The sequence below is a fragment of the Cyanistes caeruleus genome, chromosome 3 (genome assembly GCF_971803275.1).
Source record: "Cyanistes caeruleus chromosome 3, bCyaCae1.hap1.1, whole genome shotgun sequence".
NCBI classification, from domain to species: domain Eukaryota; kingdom Metazoa; phylum Chordata; class Aves; order Passeriformes; family Paridae; genus Cyanistes; species Cyanistes caeruleus.
Genome location: NC_141703.1, coordinates 110,477,568 through 110,496,700, shown reverse-complemented (window position 1 = coordinate 110,496,700; position 19,133 = coordinate 110,477,568). Strand labels below are relative to the sequence as shown.

Below are 19,133 nucleotides of genomic sequence, written 5' to 3'. Positions count from 1 at the left end.
GCATTGGTGTGTCTGCAATCAGTGGATCTAGGAAGACTTGGGGTCCAGGGACTTGTTTTAACAAATCTTTGAAAGGCAGTTAAGAAGGCAAGTCTGCTGTCCAGAGTCTTAAATTTACCGTACATAGGCTTGTACCACAATTAAAAACTGCCTAGTAAGCTACAAATTTAAAATGTACTTTTATGTACTTGCATGGAAATACAGTAAGCCCATTAGAATAGTAATTTGATTTTATATTTGAAAGTGGGTAGATTTGTACAGAAAGGTGTATATTAATTTTTAACCACACATCTGATATTCAAAAGACATTCTAGGTGGAAAAGTTACATTAATTAAAAGTTAAATTAATTACAATGTATAAGTAGCTGGTAATGTATTTCATGGATTTCTTTTATTTGCATGTAAGACACCTTTTGTTGAAAGCTCTTGCATTCTTATGAATACTGAATTATCTGTGCTGCTCTTTACACTATCTACAATATATGTTAGAATTTGGATGAAATCTGCTTACTGAAGCAGATTGTTTAACCAGTTTTTTGTGGAAGGTGAATAGACAGATTGCCTTAGCAGGTGAGCAGACTCAGGGCAGGATGATTTTACAGAGCCCTCATCACATGAAATGCAGACTTTCCTGAGCTCCAGTTAGGGTAGGGTGTTTTGCAGTCATTGACTTGGTAAGAGGACAAGTGAGCCTGATCTTCATTTTGGATTCACACCAGTTTAATTGATAGGAGGTGCTGTCAAAAATGTCATGGGAGCCTCCCAGACAAGCTGTGCTAATTACATGACAGTTGTCAAATCTTTTGGAATTAGGTACATACATCCCACCACAGTATGAGGCTTCTGAATGCTTTTTGTTACATGCTCAGGTGCAGTGAAAGTCTGCTTTGAAAAAGATTCTGTAGGTGGGTTGGTGGTTTCTTATTTTGTACTTCACAGTTAGTTTCCCCTTTTAGCACTTCTACTGGGTAGGTGTAAATGTCACAAATTTACAGAGGAAAAACAAATAGAGTGGAAAACAAACAGAAGAAGCTTTCCAAAAAGATGGTTTAAAGATTTTAATTCCCAGACTGAACTTTGGCCATGTATAGCACGATGTGTAAATCTTGCCCAAAATAATAAAGAACACAGTTATGGGTCTCAGAAGCTGCTGTTTAACCTCATGAGTAATTTCCAGCTGTCTTCTCCAGACATGAAGGCATTTGAACAATAGCAGCTGACCATGTGGCTGTCTTTTAAACCATTTTCAGTAAATCAAATGGAGGAACTGTGTGTTTACAGTTAAAGGATGAGGATTGCTGGAAGCTGCACAGCACATACTTTACAGCAGGAGGTCATGGCTAGATAGAAAATAATCCTAGAAATCCTTGCTAACATCCTTCATCTGTGTAATAACATAGCCAAGACCCAACTCTTCCATTCTGTTGGTTGCCTTCATTTTAAAGTATAGATTAGAGATTTGAAAGTCATCTGTATTTGTTTCAACATCTGGACAACAATCACTGTGAAAAATGGCTAGGAAATATTACCCACCATGACTCCTTTATGTGCATTTATTAATTCATGGTCTCATGGCACCTCTTAAAAACCTTGCTGTAACAGATTATAGACTGGAAAGGAAAAAGATAGGTGAGGGGCTGTTCATTATTAAAATACTGTTGCTATTTATGCCACATCTACCTGCAGACATGTTCTGTAAGAGCCTGGAAAATGGGAGTGCTTATTAAAAAGTAGCAGAGCTATATAAAATACTTTGATAGATAAATGCATTAATGTGTATGAAATGGAAAACTGAACTTTGCTTTTGCATAGTGGAGTTGCACCTCAAAACATAAGACTGCTTCTTATTGTAGTGGTCCAACAATGGAAACAGTTTGAGGATGTTCTCATTTAAGAGTTGCGTGAAATGTGCTTGCAAGCAAAATGTTTCATTTGGAGGTTTTTGGACTACATTTCTCCCCTGGTTATTAATTTAACGTATCAGGAAAGTTTTAAAAGAAGGGTGTGAATGGAGGGCTCCTCCTAAAGCAGCATGATGGAAATTTGCTTTCCATCAAAATTTTCTTTCCATCGTCCAAACAAAACAGAAGATTTGACTCAAGATTTTAAGGACCCATAAAAAGAAGGAAATACAAAAAGCACAATTAAAATTTCACCATCTGCTCACTCTAGAGCAGCGAGAAGGGGGAGGTTTCCCTGCTGCACAGGCATTATAATCAGAATTGCAGTAGAAAAATTAAGTGGATGTGGAAGAGGCACAGCACACACACACACTCGACATTCAAGTGATACTCTGGGCAGAATGAATTATGAAAAAAATGTATTGGGAGCCCCTGCTTGACATTTTCCTCTTCTGTGCAACTCTATCCCTCTGCAACTGTGTTTTAATGGTTTCTCCCTGCCTTTGGTGTCGCCGTATTACCTCATGTGGGCCACATGTGAGCACTTTAATCTGAGGCAGAAAGGAACCTGTTTGCCCCATCTGTTTTGGCTTGCACGTGTTGGTGCTGCTGTTAGTGCTGGCAGCTGTGCTAATGTGTGAGGCCACCTGCCACATGGCAGATACTGCAGCTTTGCCTAAAAGCTTCCCTCTCCTCCCCTTGCTGGAGGTGTAGGTGGCTAAATTTGAGTTCCCCATTTATTATTTTAAGTGTGTCAAAACCATTTACTCTTAGGCAGGGTACTCAATTACTCCAGGGTACAGAAAAATCAGAAAGGGATTCTCTAACCTGTGCCATGTTCATCTTTTATATTGATACAGTTTTAGTATGTTGATTAGTTTTAATATTTTCATTATTTGCCTGCAGTAGAACTGTCATGTGATACATTCCTGTGTTTTCTGCTTTAGATGCAGTGAAGAAAGGAGGAACAGATTTGAGCACAAAATGTTACTGTTAGGGATTAGCATTTCTGATTAGGTTGGCTCTTTGTTCTTGGACAAGCAGAGCCCTGGTAATGCTTCATGCTGCCCTGTGGTGCCCCTCTGGGCACATGTGGACAGCCTTTGGATGCAGCAAGGTATTCTGACTGTCTCTGTGTGCAAACCACTCACCATATTATACTTAACTACATCCTGAGGTGATTACGAGGATTAATTAATGCTTAAACCCTTTGAAGACACCGGATGCTTTATAAATGCTAATTATTATATTCAGGTTTGCTATAGGGATTAGATCTTACTTACGCAATAGGTAGGGAAGCTGTGAGATGTATGTGGCAAAGAAGAATTAAAAGTAATAAACAGTCACGGAGAGCCTAAGCCTCCCTGCAGCCTGTTTGTGCAGTCCTAATAAATAGCCACTTTTCTAATTTGGTTTTGGAGCCTAATTACTTCTGTTTTGAATGTCAGAAGGAGTGTCTCCTCTATAATGTTCCACTGTGAGCTGCTGTTATGTTTTGCTGTTTTAACCCCCACTGGCATTTCTGTGAGAATTGGTGACTACGTGTAGGTACTCTAAAAATGTGCTTTCTTGTTTTCCTCTATACTGTTCTGGAATGAAACATTTCATGGCTTTGTGCAAAGCTTGGGGCATCTCCATCACTGAGAGAATTGTCTGCTCCTTGTCTGGACACTGAAAACTGGACAGAACCTTGTGTACTAAGTGCTGGTTCCTGAATTTGGTTTGTGACTGGTTACTTTTTGTAACCTGTGATCCAACCAGCTAGTCCCAATTCTGACTGGTAAAAAATTGAAGTGCACATCCAATATCCAGCTGTGTCTGTGGTTTTAAATTCCACATCAAAGCTATATAAGACTTGGACTATACAAAGCAGAGCTGTTTGCACATTTCTTAAAGATTTGTTCACAGATGAGGTAGGAAAAAGAGGACAGAAAAGCAGACAGTAAGTTTTTTTTCAGGCTGTTTTATTGCTGCTGTTCTGCAGATGGGCTAGAGTACCAGCTTCGTATCTGCCTGTCACAATGACACAGTGGTTAAGAGGTTTGGGTACGGATCGAGGTGAACAACTAGGAAAAAACCTACAGAAGAGAGGTGATCACTTGCACAGGTTACCCAGAAACCTTATATTTGGAGATATTCCAAAGCCATCAGGACACAGTCCTAGACAATCTGCTCCAGGTGGCCCTGGTTGAGCAGGGGATTGGACCAGGTGACTACCTACAGTCCCTTCTACCTTCAACCATTCCACAGTTCTGTGAGATGGTACAAAGCAAAAAGGAGCTGATATTAAGGTGTAAGGTGGAGGCAGTCACAAAGAACAGCAGAGATGCTCACAAAGGTGAGGAAGTGTGGCTCTAAATTTAAAATCCTTGTGTCAAGGTTGGTCTATTTTACCAGTAACACACTCAGTGAATCACTAAGGTTTTGTGCATCATCTCGATCTATAAAATGAAGATAGTATTTGTCACTGTGCTTTCGGAATGGCAAGGTCATCCGTTGTTAAGTGTGGCCACAAATCTTGGAGGGAGAAAAATGAAGCATTCATTATTACAAAGCCCAAAACTAAATAAAAAACTAAACCAAACTCCTTTCTAGGAAGTAAACTTTTAAAAAGGCATGAGAACCCCTTTCTTCTAAGCCACCTTTCGTCAGCAAGCGTGGTCTGAACTTAACCTGAAGCGACAGAGAGGTGAAGCCCCAGCCGCTGCTGCCGTGTACCTTTGCTCGATGCCAATATTTACAGCGCTGGGCAGCAGGCACAGATGTTCCTGACTTTGCATGGACAAGCGAGTGCAGGATCTCAAAGCTGGCTCCTTACAAAGCAGTAGGCTGGCGCTGGCGTTCGCAGTCAGTCAGGACCGTGGATTCTCAAAGCTCCCTAACCTTTTTCTTCAGAGGTTTATTTCTTCTTTGTTTGTTTGTTTTTTACTTCTGATCTTTTCTCTTTGTTCCCACTAATTATCGCCCATTAACAAAAAAAACAAAAAAAAAAAACAAAAAAAAAAAAAAAGGCATCAAACCACGATCCGAACACAAGGCGCCACCCTCCCGGCCGGGTGCGGCGGGCAGTGTGTGGCGGTCCTTCCCTCCCGCGGCCCCGGGAGCTCGGCAGGGCAGGGGCCGGGCCCTCCCCGCCTGCCGGGGCACGGATGGGGCTCCCCCCTGTCCTCCTCCTGCCGCTGCCACAGCCACCCCCGCCCCCGAGCGCGGCTCTCCCGGCCCGCCCCACACGGGGCAGGGGCGGGGGCGCGGAGCGGCGGCTCCTCCCCGGGGCGGAGGGACGCGTTCGCCGCCTCCCTCCCTCCCTCCCTCCCTCCCGCCTGCCGCCGCCGCGGGGACTCGGTGCCGGGCGGCTGCTGGCGGCGTCTCCCGTCCCGTCAGCTTCCCGGGGATGTCTGGCGGGGGCAGCCGGCGGCGGGCCGGCCCCTCCTGGCACAGCACTTTCTCTCGCTTCTTCTCCAGGAGCCCAGCCGGCGAGGGGGCGGCGAACAGGTACGCGGGGCACGGGGGCGGCGCGGTGCCACCTGCGCGGCCGGGGCACCTCAGGGAAACCCGGGGGCACCGGGCTGAGCGGGGCCCGGCCCGAGGTGCCACAGCGGAGGGTGGCGGGGCAGCGGGAAGAAGCGAGCGTTCAGGGCGGGGAGCCCGCGCGTCCGGGGCCCCGGGGCGGCTCCGGGGACGGCGGCGGCGGCGTGTCCGGGGGAGCTCCGGAGCGGGCGGGGAGCGCGGCTGACAGCGGCTGGGGAGGCTGGGGAGGGCGGGCTGGCCTGGGGCAGCGCTGCGGTGCGGGCACGGCTGGCGCTGGGCGCCGGGGGCATTCGGGGGTCTCTGGAGGTGCACCGAGCACCCCCGGCCCCGCCGGGCTCGGCGGAGCCCCTGTGGAAGCTGCCGGGAATAGCGCACCCGGGGCTGCTCCTCCGCCGCCCTCAGAATCGTGTGGCCCGGGTCGGGGACTGAAAGCAGGGCAGGGCGCTGAGGTCTCCGAGGGTTTTGTTTGTTTGTTTTTCCTTCCCGGTTTTCACGCTGAAAGTTTTCTTTTGGACTGGTGTAAATCAGGCGTTAATGCAATATAAATATTACTGATGTGTTTAAGTCTCAATGCAAAATTTGTGGTTTATGGAAACTTGGTTATTAATAAATTTTTTTTTAGTGCAAGGAGACTTTACGAGATGAAAAGGTTTGGAAACTTCTTGTGTATTTGTTCCTCTTCTTCCTCTTCCTTTTTTTCTTCTTTTTTTTCTTTTTTTTTTCCTATGGTGGCTGATTTCTGTCTGTAAGTAGGAAAGAAGCACAGATAAGTTTCCTGCAGTTTCTCAGGTAGACTCATTGTCGGCCCAAGTTAATGAGCATATTTTTATGGAGAAAAGGTGTTAACTGCAAAGGCTTTGCTTCCTCGGGTGTAGTATTTATTTTTTGCTTTTAGCATGTTGGTTTTAATCTGAGTCATGCTTGATAGGGCATGGGTTTGTGTTTAAAACTGACAGACAGTAAGGGAAATTTAATCAGATTGACAGTGGCTATCGCAGTAGTTCTTTCAGTGAAAAGCTTTAGCATCTTGCATTGCACAGTCTCAGGAATCATGGAAAACAGAAGAACATCTTACAATGCTCTCTTACACTGACCATCTTAATCTTGTAAGTGCACCATGAGGATTTTTAACTTCGGGGGTTTTGTTTTACTGAAAGCGTTTGACACGCCAGTACACCACCAAGGATCCACTGGTCTTTTATGAGCAGAAAATGTTGCTTTTTTATTTAGTGGAAAAAAAGAAATTGGGAGCAAGGCTGCTGAATCAAGGACATCTTTACAACTGCTGGAATAGCCTGGCTGTTTTGTCTGGCGGGAGTGGTGAAGATACGGGAGAGGGCGAAGGTTTGGATCTGCCTGAGGACCTGGAGGGGCAATAGGACAGGTTTCATCGGATGACGCCTTGCCAGCTCCCTACACCGTGGTTTGGGATAAACAAAAAAGCCTAGCGGTCACCTTGGTGAGGAGGAGAGCGATGCCTCCTCAGAGGTTTGTGCGCTAAATGGCCTGTCTGTAGGTAGCACTCACGGTGGACCTACTCCACTTGGGGCTGCAGCCTCATCTCCATCCCAGCCAGTTTCATTTCCTGCAGCCAAGAGCCTCCTATTCATTCGGAATGGGCATGGATGGGATAGCCCAGGCAGACAGGAGCAGGCTCTGGCCCCTTGGCCTCGCTGTTGAACTCCTCCCGGGGCTCGCTGCAGGGTCTCCATCCTGGAGCGGAGGCAAGCCAGAGCCCTGGCCATCCCAAGCCCCATTTGGAATGTTAAGGAGCTTTTCCTTGTTGTGCCGGGCTGCAGCGTGGCACGCTAGTCAGGAATGCTGACCTTCTCGTATTTGGTTTCCACTGGCAGCCTTCTTCGCAAATTAGCGTAATTGCATACATTACCCAGGGCCGGGATGAGCGCCGCAGGTTTGCTCCTGTGTTTGTTTAGCGAGCTGGGCCGTGCCGCAGAAAGGATCCCTGAACAAAGCCCGGGTGCGGGGAGGGGACCCAGGGCTGCCCCGGGTGTTTGCTGTCCAGGTGTGGAGAGCAGCTTTTGTCCAGGGCTGTGAGAAATGTGTGCACCGGCACGGCTCATCGGTGGTGTTGGAACCAGACCAAGTTCGAGATGTATGTATATACGTAGGAATAAACTTTTCTGGGGAGGTATTTTACTTACTGATGGGTTTCAGAAAAGTAGAAGTCTTCAAAGTAAAGGGGGCTGGAGGGAGAGCAGTGTATCACATAGACTCTGTGCCCACGCTTGGTGCCTCTGCTGAACGCCACGGTGCTTTCCCAAGTTTTAAAAGCATGCAGAAATGAGCCTCTGTCCATCCAAAAGTCACTCTCCATCTGCTCCCACAAATCAGGCAGTGGTGGGTGGCTGGAAGCTGCCAGTTTTCCTTCCCCCGTGATCAGAGCTGCTCTCTGGCTCCAGACCCCGTTCAGATTTACCTGTAAAAACTCTAAGAACCAAAACCCAAATGTACCGTGAGCCTGGTTTAAAACGGGAGGAAGGGGATAGGGGGAGTTACAGAGTTTGTTAATCAGTGTCCTTGACTCTTCTGAGAACCTCATTTGACAAAAAGCTTAGGTTAATAACTTGCCCTTACAGCAATTTGTAGCTCTGATGAACATGAGACTCGCTGGAGGCTTGCTTGTGGAAAAAAATAAAGTGGTGCAGGTTAGTTGCAAGTTTTGTGGCAGCAAAAAGCACAGCACATGCCTTAAGAGCTCACTTGGCTTTTACATAAAAAGTATCCAAATGGAAAGTGTCTCCCACCCTGTGCTTGCCTGTGGCCTGAGTGTGTTCTTGAGTTGGGGCTGCTTTGAATGGCTTCAGTGCTCTTCATCCCAGGTCTTTACCACTGATTTCCATCAGACACAATCATTATGCTGTATTGGACTACTTGCTATTCTCAATAATACACAATTGGTTATTAGTTACCACAGTATTTGTCCTGAAGCAATCTAAATCCCCAGGGTGACAAAACCCAATTGCATTTTCACTATTCTAATAGGAGTCTCAGATATTTTTTTAATTTTTTTTTTTTTTTTTTTTACTAATACACGTATTAGTAAAATTACTAATTTAGTCCATTTGGAAGAAGACACAGCTTTTACACTGTAAGTCTACACTGTGGATTCTTTCAGAAATACATGGCTTCTGTGGCTGAGCAATTGTTCTTTTGTGAATAAATGTGACCTTTCAGGGGGTTGTGACACTTTTTACTGAGGTACCATCAAAATGTCCTTTAAACTGTGGGTGCATTTTATTAGTTATTCCTTGCAGTGTTCTTCTGGTTCATTTCAGATTTCTCTTTTTCCTTCCAAGTGTTGTTGGCTGGTCACAGAACTACCAGTGCAAGTTTGGTTTGTCAGGATATTTTGTCTGCATTGCTGAAGTATACCAGAGACACCAAACAGGGAAGAGTAACATGTATCTGGTTTAGAAAGATTTGGGGGGGGGCTGATTTGTTTGTTGGGATTTTTTTTCAGGCTGAGATTGTTCCATTCATCCATTAGTATCTTACCAAGAGCTTTCAGAGATGAAGAACTTTGTTTATTCTGCCTGAGGAGAGATTAGAGAGTCTTTTTCTTCCTTTGGGGCTGCCAGTCATTGTTCCTGTTTACAAAGAACATGTATTTTTGTAGTTGTAAAAACTCTGCATTTGAGGGACTGCTGGAAATTGATGGAAAAGGGAGTAATAAATTTCAGACCTAGCTCTTCTGAAATTGCTGCCTCCTGGCTGCGTTTGATTCAGATACCGTTGGCATCTTTGAAGAAATCCATTGTCAGCTGGAAAAATCATCTCTGCTTTCTAATAAAGAACCTTTTACTTTCAAAAGCCAGAGCAAGAGTCTTTGTGTTGTTGTTAGAATATAGCTTATTTACGAGTCTGCATGAGGGATGGTGGTTTGTGGAACCAGCAAGGGCAATACTCCAACCATATAGAAGAATTCAAATTAGACTTGCCTAAGTAAGGTGCATTATGAAAACTTTCTGTACATTTGTAAATTTGGGGTTTCTTTCTTCCTTTTTGCTTCCTAGATTTTATCCTATTATGGCTTCCATTGCAGGATAATTCAAAATAGTATGAAAGGGCCTGATTCAGAAGGGCACCAAAGTGACTGCCAATAATTAAACATCTTAATAATTCTGTGCACTCTAGTGGGACTGCCTGCTTGATCAAAATGAGGCACATACTTGGATGTCTCGTGGGACTCAGACCAGGAGGAGCAGGGCCAGCAGCTGGCCATGTGTGTGAGAGACATTTCCTGAAGGAAATGTTACTAGAGCCTTAATTATAATAGAAGCGCTCCTTGGAAGAAACAAAGCAACATTTTTTCCACTATTTTAAATGTGAGCAGCGTTGTCTCCTTTTCCAGTTATTGGCATAAGTGCCAGAGTTAATGCAAAAATATTTCCAAAAGAGCTACAAGTCGGTGGTTTTAAGGAACAGTTTTGCAAAGATGAAAACTCCTTGTTCTTGTCCTCTAGTGAATAAAAGACTCCCAGGTGGAAAAAAATTACAATTCCAAAACATGTTGCTGTGGGGATTATATTTCCAATTATTGTAATTTCTTGAAAAGGTGGAAACACAGCTACTGCTTTTAATTTTTGAGGAGTGTTTGGATTTTATAAAGTTCAGTTAGTATATACTATTATACTTGCAGACAATAGCACAGCACTGGGTTGCTCAGGCTTTAACTTCTGGTATATTAATTTTCATTTCTAATATAATTTTTATCTGTTCTAACTGGCTTTGCAGTATCACTTTTGAAGACTTATGGTTGGAAATTTTGGCTCCCTTACTCATTTCACTTTCTCATGCCAGTTTCCAGGCACCTGATATAGTCTCCAATGGTGGTGTGTTTTTGTGATTTCATGACTTGCCTTATTTTGAAAGAGAATGTTGCTTTTCTGAATGTTCCACTGTGTCTCTTAGGTTGATAAAATATTTTTTCCAAAGGCAAACCTCTTAAGCAGTTTGGAGGTCTTGAGGCCCAAGTGTGTAAACACCTTGCAGATGTGTAAACATCTGCACTTCACCTACAGTGAAGTGTTGTGTTGGGAAAAAATGTAGGAAGAAGTTATTTCTTGCGAGCACACAAACAGAAAAGGCAGAAAGAATTGCACTGATAACATACTTTTATTTAAATTAGTTACAAGCTGCAAATTTGGCCATAAAATTTATTTTGGTGGGAATGGAAAATGCACACCTTCAGATCAAAAGAGGGAACACAGGATGCTTCCTGGTGTATATTTTGTGAGTAAAAGATGAGAGTTCTGGAGAGTATTTTCTTGGGTTGAAATAGTAGCCTTCTCTACCTCTACCAAAACTTTTTTCCTCCAGCCTGACCAGAAGAGCTTGCTGCATTTTACTGGTGGCACCAGTCTATCTTGTATTTTTTTTCTGAGGTGCTTATTCTTAGTGAATCTTTCTGAAATTCTGGTATGCTCTGTTTTATCAGTACAGCAGTTGCTGCTGTTTTAAAGCTGCCCTGGATTACTTTTTTTTTCTTAATATCTCCTATTTTTATGCCATTTTGTAAGTACCACTCTTGATTCCCCACACTGCAAATATGCCCTTTGGAAACAGTTCTATTCCCCATTAATTCAACAAATTTAACCTTAATAAATAGTTTGTAAATCTGTTTCTGATGTTGTACCAAGTGTTTGTGTTAGTGGCCAGTAACATATCTATGGCATAAGAGTGCTGGAAACTGCCTAGCCAATCAGACTGGAAAATAGGGAGCAGATTCCACAGCACTGCTGGTTACTATGCCTGACAGATGCCAGAAGGAAAACCTTGATATAATCTGGAATAATCGCACTGACCAATATCAGAGTAAGCTGTGAACAAAAACACTTATATTTCTTTCTCCAGCCTTTGTAGGGCTGTTCAGTTCCCTCACATGTAAAACAGATTATTTAGCAAGGGTCATCATATTTATTTCACCCAGTTCTAGCCTTTAAACTTAAAGGTACGTGTACAGTGTAACAACATGGTTTGGTTCTTGAATTTTTTTCATGTAAACTTTCAGTGTAAAATGTGGCCTATCTGCGATTTTTCTGACATATTTATTTTCCATTATAGTTTTAGTTGCTCATTTTAGTCTTCATTTAATACTCACACAGTTTATGTAGCTGATATAAGCCATGCAGCACAGCACTGCTACTGAAGAATGTGAAGCTGACCCAACTTTGCTGCACAAGCAAAGAACAGTATGTAAATCAGCAACAGAAACAGGTCTGAGAGGAAAAATTGTTTCAGTTAAAACAATCTAAATTGCTCACTGCAGTCTGTAATCAAACCAGTTTCAAAATGAGGGTAGTTTAATTGAATACAATACATTTTGTGCTGTTTCAACACTTTAATCAGCAATTTAAACACTTCTTCTGCCTAATTTCCTGCCTTTTTTTCCTCCTGGCTCAATTTTTCCCTTTTTTTCCTTTTTCCCTTTTCCCCCCTTCTTCCTTTTCCCCCCTTCTTCCTTTTCCCCCCTTCTTCCTTTTCCCCCCTTCTTCCTTTTCCCCCCTTCTTCCTTTTCCCCCCTTCTTCCTTTTCCCCCCTTCTTCCTTTTCCCCCCTTCTTCCTTTTCCCCCCTTCTTCCTTTTCCCCCCTTCTTCCTTGGCCCCCCTTCTTCCTTGGCCCCCCTTCTTCCTTGGCCCCCCTTCTTCCTTGGCCCCCTTCTTCCTTGGCCCCCCTTCTTCCTTGGCCCCCCTTCTTCCTTGGCCCCCCTTCTTCCTTGGCCCCTCTTCTTCTTCCTTTCTCCCCCTTTTCCTTTCTCCCCCTTTTCCTTTCCTCCCCTTTTCCCTTTCTCCCCCTTTTCCCTTTCTCCCCCTTTTCCCTCCCTCTTTTTCCTTTCTCCCCTTTTCCTTTCTCCCCTTTCCTTTCTCCCCCTTTTCCTTTCTCCCCCTTTTCCTTTCTCCCCCTTTTTCTTTTCTCCCCTCCCCCTTTCCCTTCTTCCCTTTCTCCCTCCCTTCTCCCCCTTTTCCCTTTCTCCCCCTTTTCCCTTTCTCCCCCTTTTCCCTTTCTCCCCCTTTTCCCTTTCTCCCCCTTTTCCCTTTCTCCCCCTTTTCCCTTTCTCCCCCTTTTCCCTTTCTCCCCCTTTTCCCTTTCTCCCCCTTTTCCCTTTCTCCCCCTTTTCCCTTTCTCCCCCTTTTCCCTTTCTCCCCCTTTTCCCTTTCTCCCCCTTTTCCCTTTCTCCCCCTTTTCCCTTTCTCCCCCTTTTCCCTTTCTCCCCCTTTTCCCTTTCTCCCCCTTTTCCCTTTCTCCCCCTTTTCCCTTTCTCCCCCTTTTCCCTTTCTCCCCCTTTTCCCTTTCTCCCCCTTTTCCCTTTCTCCCCCTTTTCCCTTTCTCCCCCTTTTCCCTTTCTCCCCCTTTTCCCTTTCTCCCCCTTTTCCCTTTCTCCCCCTTTTCCCTTTCTCCCCCTTTTCCCTTTCTCCCCCTTTTCCCTTTCTCCCCCTTTTCCCTTTCTCCCCCTTTTCCCTTTCTCCCCCTTTTCCCTTTCTCCCCCTTTTCCCTTTCTCCCCCTTTTCCCTTTCTCCCCCTTTTCCCTTTCTCCCCCTTTTCCCTTTCTCCCCCTTTTCCCTTTCTCCCCCTTTTCCCTTTCTCCCCCTTTTCCCTTTCTCCCCCTTTTCCCTTTCTCCCCCTTTTCCCTTTCTCCCCCTTTTCCCTTTCTCCCCCTTTTCCCTTTCTCCCCCTTTTCCCTTTCTCCCCCTTTTCCCTTTCTCCCCCTTTTCCCTTTCTCCCCCTTTTCCCTTTCTCCCCCTTTTCCCTTTCTCCCCCTTTTCCCTTTCTCCCCCTTTTCCCTTTCTCCCCCTTTTCCCTTTCTCCCCCTTTTCCCTTTCTCCCCCTTTTCCCTTTCTCCCCCTTTTCCCTTTCTCCCCCTTTTCCCTTTCTCCCCCTTTTCCCTTTCTCCCCCTTTTCCCTTTCTCCCCCTTTTCCCTTTCTCCCCCTTTTCCCTTTCTCCCCCTTTTCCCTTTCTCCCCCTTTTCCCTTTCTCCCCCTTTTCCCTTTCTCCCCCTTTTCCCTTTCTCCCCCTTTTCCCTTTCTCCCCCTTTTCCCTTTCTCCCCCTTTTCCCTTTCTCCCCCTTTTCCCTTTCTCCCCCTTTTCCCTTTCTCCCCCTTTTCCCTTTCTCCCCCTTTTCCCTTTCTCCCCCTTTTCCCTTTCTCCCCCTTTTCCCTTTCTCCCCCTTTTCCCTTTCTCCCCCTTTTCCCTTTCTCCCCCTTTTCCCTTTCTCCCCCTTTTCCCTTTCTCCCCCTTTTCCCTTTCTCCCCCTTTTCCCTTTCTCCCCCTTTTCCCTTTCTCCCCCTTTTCCCTTTCTCCCCCTTTTCCCTTTCTCCCCCTTTTCCCTTTCTCCCCCTTTTCCCTTTCTCCCCCTTTTCCCTTTCTCCCCCTTTTCCCTTTCTCCCCCTTTTCCCTTTCTCCCCCTTTTCCCTTTCTCCCCCTTTTCCCTTTCTCCCCCTTTTCCCTTTCTCCCCCTTTTCCCTTTCCCCTTTCCTCTTCTTAAGTTTCCCTTCTGTATTTGTTTTAAATTAAATAGCAGCTTTGCTTTCCTTTGACCCTCTCATTTCAAATTCAATAACTTGTTTTTATAATTAGCATTTGTCTTAATGTCTTCAATTCTCCTCCTCTGTGCATGTGTCCTAAGTTTGGGCACAGAAGCAGCAGCCAGAAATTTCACGTTCAAATTTCTGTGCAAAATTCTCTCTCTCTCTCTTTAAGACAAGCCCCAACAGTCTTGCCAGAGACTGGAGGCAGATTTTGTCACTGCTGCTGTTATTTGGTTTCCCAAGAAGTGTGTTAGCCTGGGAATCTTGCTGAGAAGCTCACTGGAAATTTTTCATTTCGGAGCTTTATAGAAAAGGGCAACATTGTGGTTTTGGGGTGGGGAAGGAAACGGAGGAAAGAGGTTTTAATTAATTGGGATTTTTTTCTTCTAAGATGCTAGTGCATTTATTTTCTGTTAAATGCTAACATGTTTTAGCTGTCACATGATGCATAAGCCAATTTTTTGCATTCAGTTGATTTCCTCACATCTTGTTGCCGCTGAGCTTTACAGTAATATTTTCCTTTCAGTTAATTTAACAAATGATTACTGTACCCTTGTTTATATTCCTTAAAGTATGTGCTGCAAGTTTGACTCCTAAAAAATTGACTTTTTAGATAAAGTTCTAATAGTTCTCCTGGCTGCACAGCACACAAATGGCTTCACAAGTGTGATGATGGTGCCTAGAGGAAGGTGTTTCCCTTTAAAGGATATTTTATTCAGTTGGATTAAAGGGGAGGGATAGAAAAATTGATTTACTAACTCTACAAGGGAACTTGAGAAGTTAATAAACATGGTATTGATTGTAACATTACTGAAAGATGGGAATTGTCAAGCTCAGTTTTGTTTATGAGATTACAGCTTCACTTGACAAACTGCTGACATATCATCCTTAGATGCTTAAGACTTGGCACTGATGCCTCACTTAAAATATTTGCAAGTGTAAAGTGCAGGCTAAAATTCAACATACAGAGGAATATAAAAAAACCCCAGATGTAATAAATAATTTTCTACTTAATCTGTTTGAAGAAAACGAAAAAAAGGATGTATTTTTGAATCAATATCTTCACAGATAATTTAAAAGAGGACAAAACTGTAGCATGTGAAGTTTGCAGATGATTAGAGTGTAAAGTATGGAAATCACCATGTAGACAACATTGGAAACAAACTAAGTTGCTATGGTTGACAGCCAGTTAAACATGAGCTGCCAAAGTGGTGGCTCAGAGAAGAAAATGTGATTGTCGGGTGTATAAACAACAAGACACGTGTATTCTGTGGCTTCTTTGGTTGCTGCAGGTTGGTGTCCGTGATTTATCATGAAAAGGATGCTGGCAAACTGAAAAGGGCTCTGGAAAGAGCTCTGGAACAATTTGGTGTCTGGAAAACCTCCCTCACAGAATAAAGTGAAGTAGCTCAGTGGCATTTTGTTTTGAAATGACAGTGTTGAAGTTTGAGGAATGACTCCGCCTCGAGGAATATAACTGGAAGGGAAATCAGATTTAAGTACTTTATGTTATAGCAAACCTGTGGCTTCAAGAGGTTATTTGAATCTGGGACTTTTATAACCTGTCCCACATAGATGTAAATTGATGAGAGATGAGACTTGACTAGCTAAGCCTAATGAGTAGTGAATTTAGTAGTTGTTTACATGGGAAGGTCTTACTTATAAATGTGGTCATTTTTCCATAGTTTGCTGTTTTTCAACCAAAGCTCACAGCTTCTTGTCATGTGTTAAAGGCTTTGCACAGGTCTCCCTTGGTGAAATTTCATAATCTGTATTGTGCAGGAGGCCAGCTGCAGTAACCATAAGGGTCTGTATGGCAAGCAGGGTAACTGGTATATATATGAAAATATTAAGTAAAATGTCTGAATTTTTTTGCAGTCATCATTTTAATTACCACTTGGAAACTGGGACAAAGAAGAAACCAATACTAAGCAACCTATGGCTCTTTGCAGTTTTTATAGTAAAAATTTCATTACTACTGCTGGTTTGTAGCTATGGTGTGAGAATTACTGTAATGTGCTGGAACTTCATTGAGGTCTTGCACATCTATATTTGATGGTATTATTAGACTTGTGGATTTCCACTCATTTACATTCTCTAGGAAGGCCCTTGCACAAATGGATTTTAATGTCGTAGGTGATGAAATCCTTGTTTCAGTGTTTCTCCACTGAAATATCCTTCTGGAAGGTGAGCTGAATGGGTAACTGTTGTCACAAAGTGAAATTGGAAAGAAGTCATGACCATCAGAACCACGAGTTGTATTTCCCAGAGAGGAGTGTTAGGTTTGTTCAGAGAGAAAGGAAAGGCAGGGCTCAGGAGCTGGCATTACACCCCAGAATGCTGAAATAAAGAAATGAAGAAAGCAAACCTAAAAAGCATCTTTGAGGTTGGGAATTGCTTATTCTCTTACCATTATGAGTCATCACATTAAATGGTTCCTGAGTTAATCTGAGGAGAAGACCAATTAAAAACAAACAGTGCCAGCCTTATGTGGTAGCAGAGAGGGTTTGACTACTCAGGGAGTCATATGTCCCTAAGAGAGAGAAGATGGCAAAATGCTGGAGCCCTCACCTGTCTGGTTACACGTGGACTGCATGAAAAATAAATGCTGGAGCTGCTACATTAGAGGAGATTTGATTCAAAGCCCTGGGAGGAGTAGGGAGGGTCAACATCCACAAGTGCTGTGGTGGTGCTGAGCTGAAGTTCAGCTTTAGTCAGCTGTCCCCATTTCCTTAAGGGAGTGCCCATTAATTTCCCCCTTCCCAAACAGCAACAGGCAGTCCGTGCCTTCTCCTCATAAAAGGAGCCTAAAATGTCACAGCAATTACTTTGTTTGAAGAACTCTGTGTGTGGTCGGTCTCATCCAAACTTGTGTTTTTGTGTTTTATTACTTGTATGCTTCCTGTAGCTTTTTTTTTTTTTTTATCTGTCACAACACATTCACAATCTGCTGCGTGCATAACATGGGTGGGGTGGATTAATAAAGGAAGAAGGGGATGGGCTTTTCATTTGCAAGTTCTGAGGGATTGTTTTGAAGGACAAGGATGGAGGAAGCTGACTTCTCACACCATACAGAGATGCTGTGAGGGCCTTTTGAAAATGTGATTGTTTCTAATTGTCTTGTTCTGTTTTTAGAGGCAGTTGCAAAAGACCTTGAAAGCCGTGTACTTAAATATGCTCCATTAAATTGCTTTTTTTTTTTTCTTGACTGTAATCCCTCATGTAATCTCTTTCTGTGTGAGCAGCAATGCAGAATGTGAGCATGCCTTTCTCGTAAGAATCTCTTAACCTCTCTTTCCAAAGTGTAATGATTAAAAACTTGGACCACAAACCTGCTTCTGGTTCAGACACCACCTGTCTAAGTATTACAGAAAGGTCAAAACAGAGGCAGCAGCAGAGGAACAAAAAGCAACAGAAAACGGCACAAAGAAAGGTTTGTTCAGAAGATACAAAAGATAACATTCTCTAACTTAAATTTAATCTTGATTAGTTAGAGAATAAGAGTGATGCTAATCAGGTTAGGCATGCTGGCAAGACAGTAGAAAGAGCAGCAAGACAGCTGAGGAGAAGAAATCCCTCTAACCTTCCTCTAAACCTTCGCTAAAGATTAATCCATCTCTGTTGGATGCACTAATACATAAGAGAAGAAGGAATGTCTAGCAGAAATAGCAACAGAAGGGCAGTAGATTACATATCTGAGAGGCTTGGGTTTCTGGAATTAATTGTCACAATGTCCTTTTATTTAGTATTTCCATGCCTTTTTTTTTTTTTTTTTCCTCCCTTTAAAAAGTGAGAGTAGTATCTATCTAAATATGTAAACAAGTGGTTGTGACAATTTGTAAATGACTGCCTGGGTAGGTAAGAAGACCATGGAAGCAAATTGGCTGAGGTTTTTTCTTTCTTCCTAAAATCACGCTTTGCTCTTTTACCACTTAAAAGCAAAGACAAATCGATTCAGGACATGGGTTAGTAGATGCCTGGTTTTGGGTGAATAATGTTACAGCAGTAGTTTGTGAAGCACAGAGTTGAAGATGAATTAATCTTCCTGACTGGCATTCCTGGACCAGTGTGGAATGCTCTCCTGAGGGGTGGCTGGTCTATCTGTGGGTGGTTAAGCACAGATGGAGGTAACCTTGGTGGTACCTGCTGTAGCAAAGTGCTCCAGAAAGGCACTGCTCTGGAAAAGCTTGAAACTCTGTGGAACCAAACTTTATAAATGCAGCTGTTGCCCATGGTCACAGTGATGCCGTGGATGCTATGATGAGAAGAGGGAAAGCCCAAAAATTTGTAGGGAGTTGTTAGTGTGGATTGCAAAGTTGCATTGTGTGAGTGAAATGAGGAGTAGGCAGCAGGTTCTCCATTCCCAGGCACTGAGTGTGGCCCTGCCCCTGTGTCTGTGGTGTTTAGGCTGCAAAAGGTAGCCTTGCCTCTTTGAGAGAAACAAAGCCATTTTATCCTACACAACCCATGAGGCCTTTGTGCAGCAAAGAAGCTTTTGTGCTGTGAACTTACAGCTTTTTGTGCTGTGAAACTCAATGCGCTTGGTTTCAGTCAGAGATCCATTTAGAACTGGGCCCTGGCTAAGGGGAGAAGAGATTCACACCAAGCAGCCTCTGTGGTGATGTGAGGGGCAGTGGTTTGTCCTTCTTGTTCCTGTTGAGTGACATTTGTTGTCCCTTCATTGTGCTGTTCAAAATCACTGCACTGTAAACTGGATCACAAGCTGGATTTTTCCTCAAGGAAACTTCTGCCTCCCTCTTGATTTTATCAAACAATGTAGCCCTACTGAGAGCCCTTCTTGGCTGAGTTAAGGATGTAGAGATGTTGAGGTTGAAGAGGAAGGAGTGGAGATTTCTGAAGCTGGTTCTGCTGACAAAGTCAGCATGTTTGAGGAACTACACCCTCAAGCAAAAGGTTAAGGAATGTAGAAACGCTAGAATATAAACCATGAAAGGGTGTGGGGAAATGCTTCCAGAGTTAGGGTTATTTTATGTTGGAAAGGAAAGTTTTGATACTTTTTTATTTTACTTGTTGATTTTAAGATGCTTATCTGCTGAATTGCGTTCTTTCAGTTTTGGTATGTATGCTGTGGAATTTCTATGGCTAGATAGAAGAAAGTAGTACAGAAATGTATTTAAAATATAAACAAAAAGTGGA

At 43.6% G+C, this 19,133-nt stretch overlaps 1 protein-coding gene across 2 annotated transcripts in view; it reads left to right on the top strand.

The window, feature by feature from the left end:
- The first annotated feature begins 5,141 nt into the window (after nucleotides 1-5,141).
- CRYBG3 (crystallin beta-gamma domain containing 3) overlaps nucleotides 5,142-19,133 on the top strand; it is an 83,263-nt gene continuing 69,271 nt past the window's right edge. For both annotated transcript variants that reach the window (XR_015285421.1, XM_086884163.1), the window contains exon 1: nucleotides 5,142-5,393. Coding sequence is in view for 1 of the 2 variants with exons in the window: in XM_086884163.1 (XP_086740289.1) it covers nucleotides 5,293-5,393 (101 nt within the window). In the remaining variant the exon portion in view is untranslated. The remainder of the gene's footprint in view (nucleotides 5,394-19,133) is intronic.